Genomic DNA, 13,214 nt, shown 5'->3' with positions numbered 1-13,214 from the left:
GCACTCTGGGAAGTCCTCCTGGTGTCTCTGGCTGAGAAGAGTGGCTTTCTGCTGAGGGAGCACGCCCAGGGGCTTGAGCATCAGCAGGGAGCCAGTGCAACTGGGCCAGAGGGTGCAAATAGAACTGTGGGAGGGAGGAGTTCAGAGCGGCAAGTTGGGGGGCATACAGGGCCTGGTAGGTCACTGTAGGGATTTTGGCGTATTATAAAAGAATGTGTTCCGGAAGTGAGCGACAGGATTACCTGACAGATGTGTGCTGTGAGAAGCAGGGTGAAGTTGGGGGACACTACCAAGGTTTCAGCCTTAATTTGACCAGAATTTATGGTTTTATTCGATGGCTATTAAGTACAGATTTCTAACCGTGTTCTTTGGAATGCATTTTACTTAGTAGCGGCCTTACATGGAAAGACTGCTAGGTCTCATTATCTGACCATATTTCGTTGATGAATTTTGAATATCCAGTCCATGAAAATGGCTGTTAAGCCAGGTCTTATGAAATTTGGAAAGCTGAGTTTGGGGAAATAAAAGTAGGGCTTCACAGCTGTACCTGTGAAATATGAACTATTTATACTCAGCCCAGTGTCCCAAATTATTCAGGTAATTTCATTTTTTTTCGGTCATCCATTTTATTACCTTTTCTTTTCCACCTTATAAGTTTTATAGTGTGTCTTCATCTAGACTACTGTTAAGATTCTGAAGAGGGAGGAGTGTTGGGTCAAGCCAGGCCTGTAGATTTATCCATTCATTGGTGCAGAACATATTTATTGAGCACCTACTAGACACCAGACACTTCTCTAGGCACTACAGACTGCAGTGTACAAAATAGACAGCAATCTCTGCCCTCAGACATTTCTATTCTAATGGATGAAGGAAGACAATAAACTAACTACATAAAATATCTTAGGTGGTAATACATGTTATGGAGAAATAAAACAGGAAAGGGAAAGAGAATGTGTTAGGTGGGGAGCATCTTACAATTTTGCATAGTCCTGGTCAGGGAAGCTCATACAATCTTGGAGTCATTCATCTTTGATGGTTTCTTGTGGTTCAGCCAGCTGAGAATCCACTCAAATTATACTATCATCCAACATAGATTTCTCCCTCTAACTCACAAGGATTTAATTTGTGGTTTTATCAGATATCTTCTTGAAATCAAAATCATGCCAGTGGGGTGATAGTTTAGAATTTACCGAGTATTTTCCATGCATCGTTTCATCTCATCTTTTAAGTGGCTCTGTATGGAAGGAAGTTCGACCAGGTATTGGGCTCACTTTTATAGCTGGTGTATCTGAAGTACTGAGGTTGAGGTTAAAAATCGACATTTGGTAAATGCTGAATTCTCTGTGCAGAGATAGTATTGAGGTGGTCCTAGAGGATGGAGCTTACCTACCTCTGTGTCTCATTGGCCTTGGAAGCTTTTTGTAAACTTTTAGTTAATCACCAAGATTCAGAAATGAGGAGATGGCACACCAATAATTGGATTTTCATCCTTTGTTGTTGCAAACGTGACGTGACGCTTGGGTGTAGCTGGGCCAGCCTCCTCCAGGGCAAAAACTCGCAGTAGCTCAGTTTGGACCGGGCACGCTCTCCCCTGATTGCCATCGTCTCTCCATGTCCTGTGCTTCCGATGTTGGTCAACTTCTCTCAGTTATGTCACCTCAAGGCCCCTATTTGACTTTGTGACTCCTGGTTGGTGGTATGTCCTAGTGTGGTGAACCTATTAACCAGAGAAATTGCTATTACTTCGACCTTATTTGTCCCCAGTGATCCTAGGTTGGCCCTCAGTCATTGCATGTAATTTTCCAAATGTTTAAAAAATAGTCAGTTTAATGATTCCCAGAGTGGCACAAGGGTGAGCCTGAGGCAGCTTCTATACTTTCTGCAACCAGCTCAAGGCCTGCCGTGGCCCGGGCTATGGGCACAGGTGTGAAGCAGGTGAAGGGGGTTGGAGAAAGGGGCAGGCACCAGCAAAAGGGATCAGGGGACAACTCCAGGGCCAGGAGGTGTGGAAAGGGCAGATGCTGTTTGCTGCTGTGCCTGGTGTCACCCCAAAGCCAAGCTTGTCACAGCAGGCCTGTGGGGGATGGACTGGAGGTGGCCAGCAGAGCCTGCACTTGATCCAATCATTACTATCAGACCCAGGTTTCCTTTCAACCTGTGTTTGCATTTCACATTTGCGTTTCAGAGCTACAATGAATGCACTAGAGAAAGTATTTCATTCCCTTCTCACAAGGTCCTTAACAGGTCTTGTGGTGAGGGGACAAGAACACACACACAGTGTGGGCAAATGAGTCTGGAGACACCTGAAAAATGATCAACGTCCTAATAGGCAGGCCCGGGACTTCCTTCTTCACGAGGACACTACTGGCCTTCTCCTTCTGGTCCCTCTTTTGTGGGAGCCCCGGGATCTCTCTCCCCAGTCTTTGGAACGGAGAGCTTAGTGGCAGCCTAACTCCCTCTCCTGAGAGGAGCTCTAAAGGGGAGTAAATCAGTTACAGGAGTGAAGTCTTGTGACTTCATCCCACTTAGCCCAAATTAGCATATTAGCTGGTTTTCCTGAGTCCCAGCCCAGCCTTCCCTAGGCCAGCTCTCTGATTCCCACCCTGGCTCCTGGGACGCGTTTCTCAACCTGCTCTTGTCATCTCTGGGCCTACCCCTTGGCCAACTCTTCCAAGCCAGCCAGGCCCACCGGCAAAACCTCCCCAGCATCTCTCTTTCTCTTATTCTTTTTGTCCTGCTGTGAAAAATCACCCCAGCTGCCAGAGGCTTCTTGGGTTTTTACCCACCTGTCTCCCCACCTTTGAGGTTGAAGATGTCTCTCACCTCATCCTATTTTCTCTTTGTTGCATCTGGCTCTGGTCCAAGCGTCTTAGCTCTCTGGATTTACACCTTTAGTCTTTTCTTCAGTCCTCTTCTACCAAAGTGCAGGATGGCATCTGCACCCCAATTTCACTCTGATAACTTTCTTCTTTATGAGACATATAATCCATGATAACCATTTGGAGAGTGGGGGAGGGCAGTGGAAGAGAGGGAGGAGCGATCTTCTCTAACTTGCATTTTAAGCAAAGAAGCATGGGAAGGGGAGACATGGCTGGGCTCCTGGTGCCAGTGCCTGTGGCGGATGGGAATGAGGCGGGCAAGGGGCACGAGAGGATTGGCACCTAGGCCTCTCCTTCCCCGGAGCGTTTCCATTCTCTGTAAGGAAGCCTCCCAGAGGCCTTGCTTTCAAATTCAGTAGGCTGTAAACGAGGATGATTTGCCCAACCCAGGCTCAGGAGAGTAATCCTGGAGAACTAAGCCTCTTTCTTGCTGAGCAGCAATGAACCCACGTGTGTCTCCCCAAAACGGGTAACTGAGTCAAGTGAGGCAAACCCAGAATGTCCAGAAAAGCGAGCAATCTCTGGGCTTGGGGGGAGGGCTGGAGAAGACGGGCCTGGGAAAACAGATGCGGAAGACCCTTGACGGGAACCGCTCTTCCCGCTTTGTCTCCATAGCCTGCCTCCCCTCGATGGATGAAGTGCGTGGAGGAGACTGGGGCCTTCTTCGAGCCTACCCTGGCAGCCTTGTTTGTTCGTGAGGCCTTCAGCCCGAGCACCCGAAGTGCTGTATGTGAGGGCTCTTCCCCAGCCCCGTCCCTGCACCCCTCTCTACCCACCTGCCGTCCCCTCATTCTGTTGACTTTGCCCTTCTTGATGGTTATGTGTTTAAGGAGTCAGGCAGTCACACAGAGGGAACCCAAAGACGGACCTGCTCTGTCCCCAGACTGTGCACAGTTTAGCCACGGGGCACAAAGCATGCACAGCATGCACTGACTCGGACAGGTCACCCAGCTCTCCTGCTCTTGTGCCTCCTCAACCATAAAATGAGAAAACTGAACTCAATGACCGGGGAGTCTACTCCCTGTTTATGATCTTTTAACAACCCAGGAAACGACATGAGGATGGGGTGATAGGATCTTAAGAAGTGAAAATAAATAACTACTCAATGCTTTTTGAGTGCCTTCCGTGTGCTTGGTACTCTTGTAAGCACGTTGCTTGAACTACTTTAATTCCTAGCATCATCCTAATTTTATAGAAGAGAGAACCAAAGCACAGAGAGGCTAAGTAACAGGCTCCTGATGTTGTCATCCACTCTCCTCCATCAAGAGAAGATACACACAAGGTGGTAGATGTCTGGGGAAGCAATAACTCTGCAGTCAGGTTGTGAAGCCAGGGAGACTTCAGCCTGCTGGGACACTGGAGCACCCAGGAGGACGGAGAGAGGAAAAGCATGCCTTAAGGAGGAGGGTGTGAGGACAAGGGTCCCCAAGAGCAGAGACGGAACGATGGTCCTCACCCTCCCTCCGCTTTCCTCATGGATTGCCTGGCCAAGAGGAAGGACCGGGTCTCCCCACGTCAGCAAGCTGAGATCTCCCCACGGAAAGAAATTGCCTCCCCCATTGACTCTCAGGAGTGACCGGCTCCCACCTTCCCTTTCTGTTTCCACAGATCTTTCTACCCTGGGTTTTTTGGCCACCCAGGAAACACCACTTTCTGCTCTCTCTTTCTGAGATTGTCCCTCTTCTCTGGCAGCTCCTCAGGGCCAAGGCCCCTTCCCAGAGGCCTAGTGGGCAGGACCCAAGACCGAGGCTGACCCTCATCCTGTTCCTCTGTCCCTGGCCCCTCCCACCCATAGGCCATGGACTTATTCACTGCCATCAAGGATGCCCTTGTCACCCGCCTCCGAAGGCTTCCCTGGATGGATGAGGAGACACAGAAAAAGTCCCAGGACAGGGTAAGCCAGGAGAAAGAAACAGGGTGGGGACATGCAGGAGGTGGAATTGAGTATTGGACCAGGAGATCCCAGTGGCTGGAGGAGAGTGTAAAAGGCATGAGGGTACACAGCAAGTTTAAACAGCAACATGCGGCATGCATGCCCTAGTGACAACAGAAAAGGCGGGGAAAGGGCAGGGAGCAGGAGAACTGCCCTCTGGCCAACTCGGGGAAGATGGGCTGCTTCTACCTTGCATTTCTCCCCAGGTCACCCAACTGCAGGTAGAGATGGGGGCGCCCGGATGGGCCATGACGCCAGAGATTGCCAGCCAGAAATACAGTGAGGTGGGTCCCTGCCCCTGAGAGCTCTGCCTTTGTCCTCAACTTCCTCACGCCCCCCACCCCCACCACCTGCTGACCTCCTGGAGTGGTAGACAATCCATTCTCCCTGGATGGTCCAAAAGAACCCCTTCCTTGCCCCTTGCCCACCAGGCCTCATGGGCAAACAGCCACACCGTGGGTCTTGCCAGCAGAAGAATGGAACCTTTTCAGGCTGTGATGTGTGCACGTACACATACACACATGCATTCCCGTGATCTGCCTGAATGTGTGCATCTGTGTGCGGACCGTGAGGCCTGTCTAGCCCCCTGGTGGTGTGGTGGTGCCGTGCTGGTTCCTGCAGTACGGGGGATGTCCACATGTCAGGGCGAATCTGGCTGGGTTCAAGTGTAGCCAGCAGGCCATGTGGGTGTGCATGTACACTTGTCGCCTCTTGACTCCTCCCAGGTGCACCTTGGACCCAGCTTCCTGCAGTCCTTCCTGAGTGGTGTTCGATCCCGTCGAGCCAGAATCATCCAGAGCTTCTTGGAGCCTTTCCCCCACCACAGGTATGAGAGCGAAGGAGACACAGATGCATCCCAGAGAGGCCCACCCGTGATTAGCAAGAGAATGAGCCAGGGCACAGGAGGACAGGAACAGTGAAAGCAGCTGGGGGTTACCGCCTGTGTCTCGGGGAGGGAGCAATAAAAGGTGGAGCTGGTGTTCATGTGTGCTTTCCCCACAGGTGGCAGGTGTCTCCCTGGGGGGTCAAGGCCTATTATTCAGTATCTGACCATGCGGTGGTCTTCCCCGCCGGACTCCTCCAACCACCGTTCTTTCACCCTGCCTACCCCAGGTACGGGCCATTCCGTGAGGGTGGGCAGGACATTCCCTAAGAGAGGTGGGCAGATGTTATGATGGATGTGACTTGTGGTTGGAGGATTGGGGTTAAAACTGTCACAGGGTTCTGGGGGTAAGACATGCCCTCTCTCCTTAGGGCCGTGAACTTCGGTGCTGCCGGCAGTATCATGGCCCGTGAGCTGTTGCACATCTTCGACCAGCTCTGTGGGTAACAGTGGGCCGTTGGGAGGCAGGGCCATGGGGAGCCCAGGCCTAGAGGAGGAGAAGGGGAGGGTGTGTGAGGGCTCCAGGTGGGGCAGTCCCGAGCCTTTGCAGTGCCCCTGGGGCCGGCTGGTCTGTGGCACCCCTGCACCATGCCTCACCACTTCCTTCCCTGGCCCCGTTTTCAACAGTACTCCCTGGGAACTGCCCAGCCTGTGACACTCATGCCCTACAGAGGGAGCAGCTGTGCCTGGAGAACCTCTACGCCGCCCTTCCCTTGCATGGCGGAACTTCCTTCAGTGGCTCCCATGCACTCCTGGAGAGTGCGGCCGACGTGGGGGCGCTGGCCATTGCACTGCAGGTGACTCACGCCCCAAGGACCAGCATTTCCTTTTACCCGGCACCCTGCCCCCGACTCTTCCTTCTACCATCCTCATGCAAGCATAGTTGCAAAGCTTTCTGCCCTTCACATCCCCCTGAACAGTAGCCACCTGGGAATCCCCCTCCTACTGGTTAGATCCCTCTTTTCTACGCTATCCGTAGGTTTTCTGACAAGTCCATTTTCTGCAGTCTCAGACCAGTGTGTTAGTGCAAAACTGGGGAAAGAGGGCCATGAATGGGTTTTGGGTATTGCGTATAGGGCACCAGGTCCGGGGCCTAAAGGTTACTCCCTATCCCACCCCTATATCTAGGCCTACAACAAGAGGCTATTATGGCACCGTGGGGAGACCATCCTGCCCAACCTGGACCTCACGCCCCAGCGACTTTTCTTCCGGAGCTATGCCCAGGTAAAGAGCCGCCATCTCCCCCCACGGCTTGCTCCTGTCGGATGAATTCCCTCTCAGTAATGCTTAAAGCATCTCTTCCTCCTCAGGCACCTACCCCCACATGCCCCCACCACCATCCTTTCACACATGGCCCCTGGGGCCCATCCTTTCATATTACTACAAATTCTTCTACCAAATTTCGCATCCCCTTCAAACAGCAACACCAACAACACTCTACTCCCAAATCCCTTCCCGAGAGGAGCTCAGCATTTTTCTCCCCACATTTCTTCTCTGGAAATACAAACTGCTTAGAAAATGAGCCTTAACAGGCTGTCTACAGACTGCACTTCTCCTCAAAGACCTCACCCCCACCTGGTACAACCCAAGTACCATGTACTAAGTACTCCCTCTACAGATGCTGCCCCCACTTCCTCAGAATGCTTAAACACCCACTTACAGAATTCTTCCAGTAGATCCCACCCCTCGATCACTTATAAATGGTCTGATTCCACCCTCCAGGCCCTGCCTCGAATGTCTCTAGTGCCAGGTTAATTTACCTACAGCTGGTAGGTACTCTTCCTCTCTCCACGTGGCCCTTGGTCATTCCCATCCATACTCTTGTCTTTGTCTGCTATCCCTAGTCACCACCTCATTGCCAGATCTTGCCTGCTGACTCTTGTTTTCCCTGTTATTCTCCTTCCCCCCTGTGGGCCTTCCTTCCTTCCCAGGTGATGTGTAGGGAGCTCAACACACAGGATTCCCAGGACACTCAGAGCCCGTCTGCCCTTCGGGTCCATGGGCCCCTCAGCAATACTCCAGCCTTTGCCAGATATTTCCACTGTCCACACGGTGCCCTCGTGGACTCCTCCCACCACTGCCAGCTCTGGTAACCTGGCTCCCAGAGAGACCTCAGCGCAGATGTGCAATGCCTCCTCCATGGAATCAGGGTGATGTCTCCTCTTCCCTTCTTCTCCAAAAATAAAATCTGAAACTTGGTTTCTGCCTGTCTCTTAATGACTCTTTCCTGCTGTCCTCTGTGCCCCTCTGTGTCAGAAAAGGTAAGAGGAGAAACTTCCAAGCAGAGTTCCACAGGCATGAGAAAGCAAAGAACCAATGATGGGTGAACTGGTAGGTCTAATGCTCAGTGACCCAGACGTCGGGTGATTAAACAGACCAGTTAGAGACAGGAGGACTTTGATTAAGTCTCACAAATCTGCGCCTGACTGTTTTGCAGGATTTTATTGCTATTGTTTTTATTGTAGCTGCCTCCTCCCCCTGATCTGCTGTGCTGAACAAGGCCAGGAGAGGTATGACAGGGAGGAGAGCACAGGTCTGGTGTCTCCGGCCCTGGAAGATGGAGCTCAGAGCAGGGGGAGGTGAGGAGGGCAGGAAGCCATGTGGATGTCTCCTGGGGAGTAGTGTCCTGGAGCCCAGGGGACAGAGGGTCAGTACGCTATCATGAAGCTGAGGTAGCCATCCAGGTCCTCATCCAGGGCCCAGAAAACCACCCCATCCTCAATGTCCCTCATAAAAAAACCATGGCGCTGGCCAGATTAAAGCACAAGGCGAGGTCAAATAGGTGTTCGCGCACCGCGCCGCTCTCCACCGTCTTGTCGTCCTCTTGCTGGGCCATGTCCACCTTCTGCCACTTCTCACCCACTGAGGAGGCCACAAAGTACTCTTCGTACTGCTCTTGATTCTGGTCTGGAACAGGAGCAAGGGGAAGATGCTGAAACACTGCTCCGAACCTGCGCGCCGCCCCCAGCCCTGCCCCAGAAGGGGGAAGAAGTTAGAATACCCGGGGCATTTAAATCAATTGCCCATATGCTTGTCCTTAACCAGAGAGGTGACGCTCCATCTGGAGGTCCCTTCTGATCTGTGTGCATCCACAGCTCCAACTCCAGAGCCCACACACTCCATTTCCAACTCACACTGCCTCCTCTGAGGCATTACATCATTCCGGAGTGAGGGGCCATCTTAGAGAAAGATGAAAACCAGAGACCCCGTTCCCAGACGGATGTGTCTGTGCTCATTCGCGTGAGAGCCCCATGCAGTTTCCACTGGCCTGAATGGGGCCCCACTCGAGGGCCTTTCCCATGCCACCCTCGCACTGCAATAATAGGGGGCCGGGGTATTCTCCCACAACCCGAACCTCTCTCAGATTTCACTCTGGCCTGATAAGTAATCTGAGACCAACTACAAACAGATCTGGTCTCTAGACTCCAAATGATGCGCCCCTCATACACTTACCTGCAGAGGGTATTTTCTCGCTTTGACTCTTCTCACTGGGGCCTGGGCTCCCTCTTTGAGGTTCCGCCCCCTTTACCTGCAGCGGCAGTAGGAGGGCTGCCAGAAGTGCTGCCCTGAGGACCTGGGAGGCCAGGGAAGTCATGGGCCTGCCCATCCACTGCCTGCAGCCTTCCTGCTCCCCAGTGCCCAGCAGGCTACCCGCCACCTCTCTCCCCTGTCCCTGTCCTCTTCCCAGCACTGTTTTCTTCCCTTCCCTTCCGTAGGACTTTGACCTCATGAGCTCTGTGACATCACAGCCATGGGCTGACTCACTGGAGTTCCCTAGAGAGTTCCATCACTGGGCAAGAGAGTGGAGAGTAGCCAGCAGGGAGCAACAGAGCCTTCGAAGATGACCACAGTGGCTCATCCTGGGGAGAGCAACACCCCAACACCCCATGAACAGTTCGTGATCTGCTCTCACATCCACTGCATGCTCACAGTAACCAGGTCTCAAAGGAATAGTGTCATCACACCCATTAGATAGACGAGGATACTGAGGTTCACACAACAAATGAGTCACCCACTCTTGATCACCCGGACCACAAGGAACAGCACAAGATGTTGATGAACTGGGCTGATTCGAGATGTCGCAGCTTCCCACTCTCCCATGCAGCCTTTCTCTAAGGAAAGTGGCTTGTCTGGGAGGAAGCCCAGACAACACAGAGAAATGAGGGTTGTCAAGTCCTGGGCTGTGCACGGATCTCAGGTCCACTGAGAATGAGAGAGGGGGAGGGGCAGCAGTGGAGGGTGGGAGAAGGGTCCATCTGTGTGTATGTGTGTGTGTGTGTGAGAGAGAGAGAGAGAGAGAGAGAGAGAATCAGGACAGAGACAGAGACAGAAACAGCAAGGTGCCCTGGGCCCAAGCAGAACCCATGCTCTCCTTCCTCCTCCATCCTAGCCTTTGTCCTCTTGTGCTGATAGACTGCAACAGCCTCTTCTCTCATTTTACACCCTCGTGTACTCTTAGACACGGAGAAAACACGGTCAGGGCTCAGTCACTAAACTTCGTGCTTGGTAGAAGGAGGCAGAGTCTTCAGAGGAGACGCACTGTGGCAGAGGGGCGAGGAGCCCTGAGTAACAGATCGGGAGAACCTGCCTCAGTGGCCCGCTGCCCACCCTGCCTGTGACCCCGGTGAGCACACACCTGCTGGCAGTCCCTGGCTGTGGCTAATTGCCATCTGCTTCTTGGGACAGAGATGATGGTTAAGGACCAGGCGGGGTGGCGTTGGGGAGACAGGATGGAGGCCTGCCCTGAAAACCAGAAACAGATACAGGCCACGCAACACAGGAGGGGTGCAAGGACAAGGACAGTGGGGGTGGCACAGTCAATCTGTCCCAACCTGCTCACAGCACATTCCACCGAGTGAACCACCCAAAGCAGGGGCAGGAACATGTGCAGAAGCATGTACCCTTTCTGGGAGGGGGTATGGATGTGGATATTTCTTCCCACAGATCTTAACTCATGTTGCCTATTTCATATACTTCCTGGCGACCCAAGCCAGGTGACAGGGGTGTTGGGGGTGGTATAGGAGGTCACTTAATGGTGGGGGAGGAAAGTGTGAAGTAAGCAGGTGACCCTGCTCACCCCTACTTTGAACTCATTGACCTACAGGTCCAGGGAATGATGCTTGGGTGGAAAAAAAGTCCTTAATGTCCTCCTGGCTATTTGGGGGGGAGGAGCCTCTTTGTTCCTGGCGGAAAGAGAAGGCATCTCCAGCTCGGTGAGCATAAATGGGGCTGGTGGCTGGGGGTGGGGAGCATCTTGTGGGTACAGGAGGGAGTGGAAAGAACGGGTTTTACTGACCACCATCACTTCTATTTCCCCCCATCCACCTGCCCAACTCCCTGTGCTGAAAAGGAAATATCCTTGAAGGAACTAAGAATCCTTTTAATTTTTTTTATTACAGAAGTATTTAAGAAGTATGAAAAACAAAAAGGCTAACGGTTCCACCATCCAGTGAGCATCACTATTAACGTTTTCAAGTGCAGCATTCAAATCTTCCCCCTATGTGGCTGTAGGCATGTGGGTGGGAACGTATTTCCTATAAATTAAAACCCAGTCATCACATGTGTTCCTCCTCCTTATCACATCAGAATAAGAGGCTGGCTGCTTTGGTACCAAGGAACTCTGGGACCTGACAGTGCTCCTGACCGGCTGGCACCTGGGAGGCATTACTGAGTCACACTGGACTTTGAGGCATTATCATGGGGCCAGGAAGCTGCTCCCTGAGGGAGAGAGGCTGGTGGGAAGGGGCGGGTCCTTGTCCTTAGGAGGCTGAGAAAGCAGCAGAGGAATGAGAGGGGACAAGGGACAGACAGGGTGGTGGCGCAGAATATGACAGAGGTGAAGGAGTGGCGGGGAGGAGAGCCAGAGGGGAGAAGAGAGAGCTCCTTAAAGATGAGGAAGTTGTTTCTAAGTCTCCAGTCTACAGGTGGGACAGGTGGGACAGGTGGGACCACCTGGTCCCCTCCAAGCTGCTTGTACCTGCCCCCCCCACTGGAGAGCACGTGCAGGCACAGAAGGGCACGTGAGAGGGCAAAGACCCCGCGCCCCTTCGGGACCCAAGGACTCGGCACACCTGCTCTGTGCAGCTCTGACCAGGCTGCCCCGCACCCATCCCCTCCAAGATTAGCTTTATGGGCTGGGTGCTCCTTTGCTGTACCTGCCCCCGCTTATCAGCTCATCTACAACCCCTACCTCAACCTTATCGCTCCTCCATCTCCTTAGACTGGAAATCCCAAGGCTACAGAGCCTATTACCACCTCACACTGCTCAACCTCCAGCAAAGCAGAAAAATGTCCCACAAGGTGACCCCCTCCCCTTCCCGCAGCCCACATCTCCCCCTCCCCTGGGTGGGTGCGTGCTTTCTCCTTGTCCTGGGCATTGAGCATCTACTCTTCCCTGCCTTGTTTCCCTTTCAGTTCTCATCCTTCTGTAAAGGTTATTTTGTCCATCCTTCAGCTGCTAGAAAAAAAATGCTCTCCTTCTCATAGGGAAAGAAGGGGGCATTCCCCTGTTCCTGGAGACCCCCAAAAGGGAGGGTCCCCCGCCTATCTCTACCCCAGTCTCTCACACCTGTATAGGCAGAAGCTTCCCAAGAAGCAGCTAGGGCTGGCGTATGATCCAGAGCTAAGGTTTCCACTTGAAAGCCAGTTCTGATTTTGCTGCTGGCTGTGGGTAATCGCACGCCCTGTCTGGGCTCAGTCTTCCCATTTATGAAATAAAGAGAATCCCCTTCTTAGTCCCACCTACCTCTTAGGACTATTGAATGACCACAGTTCAGTCATAGGTATACACTGCTTTGAAAACAATCGGGACGAGAAAAAGGACTGTGGTATCATAACAGAATGCTCTCTTGGCTTTACTCATCCCTCTTGCTGCCTCGTTCCTAGGGAAGGATTCAAACATGGGGCTTCTTCCTCCACCTGCCCTCACTTAGAGCTGTCCAGTCTCTGTGAAACCACGAGGTCCCTGCAGGTCTCCTCTTAGGGCGTCTCCAAGAAGCTGGTAGGGGAGTCTCTGTGAGTTTCTCCCAAAGGAGGGGTGGCCCGGACACTTTCTGTGAGGCAGGGCTGAGGACAGGGATAACCACAACTCGGAGAAGCAGCTCCAGCCGGGAGCCGCTATGCTCATCTGCTGAAGGAGAACCAACATCATTGAGCTCTCAGGGTCATGCTTCCCAGCCACTTCCATGACAGAACAGATGAGCAGGCTGAGGCACAGAAAGCTCGCCTGACTGGTGGGCAAGAACTGAGAGAGCCAGGACTCTAGCCTGGCTGATGGCCCAGCTGCAGGACTTGACTTCCTGCTCACGGCAGCCCTGCCCCCGTAGCTAGTGGGACCCAGCTTCCAGACCTCTCACCCTGCTTCCTGTCCAGATCACTCTGCCCCACCCGTCACCTGTCCAGGTCTCAGCCCCAGCCCACTGCCAGGAACAAAGTTCCCTCCCCTCTTTCCCCCTGGCTCCAGGGCAGGCTCCGTGTCCCAGAGGTTTGTTCTAGAAAGAGCTCCTCCCCTCTCCAGGTA

At 52.9% G+C, this 13,214-nt stretch overlaps 2 protein-coding genes across 8 annotated transcripts in view; one reads left to right on the top strand and one right to left on the bottom strand.

The window, feature by feature from the left end:
* KEL (Kell metallo-endopeptidase (Kell blood group)) overlaps positions 1-7,894 on the top strand; it is a 171,567-nt gene extending 163,673 nt beyond the window's left edge. For 6 of the 7 annotated variants that reach the window (XM_053925930.2, XM_045182080.3, XM_053925932.1 and 3 more), the window contains 9 exons: positions 3,495-3,605; positions 4,675-4,773; positions 5,019-5,096; positions 5,538-5,638; positions 5,815-5,925; positions 6,067-6,134; positions 6,323-6,492; positions 6,824-6,919; positions 7,627-7,894. In XM_053925930.2, the coding sequence (XP_053781905.1) occupies positions 3,495-3,605; positions 4,675-4,773; positions 5,019-5,096; positions 5,538-5,638; positions 5,815-5,925; positions 6,067-6,134; positions 6,323-6,492; positions 6,824-6,919; positions 7,627-7,788 (996 nt within the window). In that variant the 3' untranslated portion in view covers positions 7,789-7,894. Of the gene's footprint in view, positions 1-3,494; positions 3,606-4,674; positions 4,774-5,018; positions 5,097-5,537; positions 5,639-5,814; positions 5,926-6,066; positions 6,139-6,322; positions 6,493-6,823; positions 6,920-7,626 lie in introns of those variants that run through there. The other variant, XM_053925933.2, reaches the window with a different exon arrangement.
* Positions 7,895-8,112: 218 nt separating this feature from the next.
* LLCFC1 (LLLL and CFNLAS motif containing 1) lies at positions 8,113-9,388 on the bottom strand. The gene is made up of 2 exons (XM_024572847.3): positions 9,149-9,388; positions 8,113-8,602 (listed from the first exon to the last, which is right to left on the bottom strand). Exons 1-2 carry the CDS (start codon positions 9,300-9,302, stop codon positions 8,424-8,426), a joined length of 333 nt encoding a protein of 110 aa, XP_024428615.2. The 5' UTR covers positions 9,303-9,388; the 3' UTR covers positions 8,113-8,423.
* Positions 9,389-13,214: the final 3,826 nt, after the last annotated feature.

Source organism: Desmodus rotundus, chromosome 6 (genome assembly GCF_022682495.2).
Source record: "Desmodus rotundus isolate HL8 chromosome 6, HLdesRot8A.1, whole genome shotgun sequence".
In the NCBI taxonomy this organism is placed as follows: Eukaryota; Metazoa; Chordata; class Mammalia; order Chiroptera; family Phyllostomidae; genus Desmodus; species Desmodus rotundus.
The sequence above is the reverse complement of the archived record's forward strand: the minus strand, read 5'-3'. Positions and strand labels throughout refer to the sequence as shown.

Excerpts from the sequence above, each read along its gene's own strand:
- LLCFC1 (XM_024572847.3), bottom strand. The coding sequence starts at position 9,302 with ATGGGCAGGCCCATGACTTCCCTGGCCTCCCAGGTCCTCAGGGCAGCA. Across the intron at positions 8,603-9,148 it reads CGAGAAAATACCCTCTGCAG|ACCAGAATCAAGAGCAGTAC; the intron begins GTAAGTGTATGA and ends CTCCTGTTCCAG.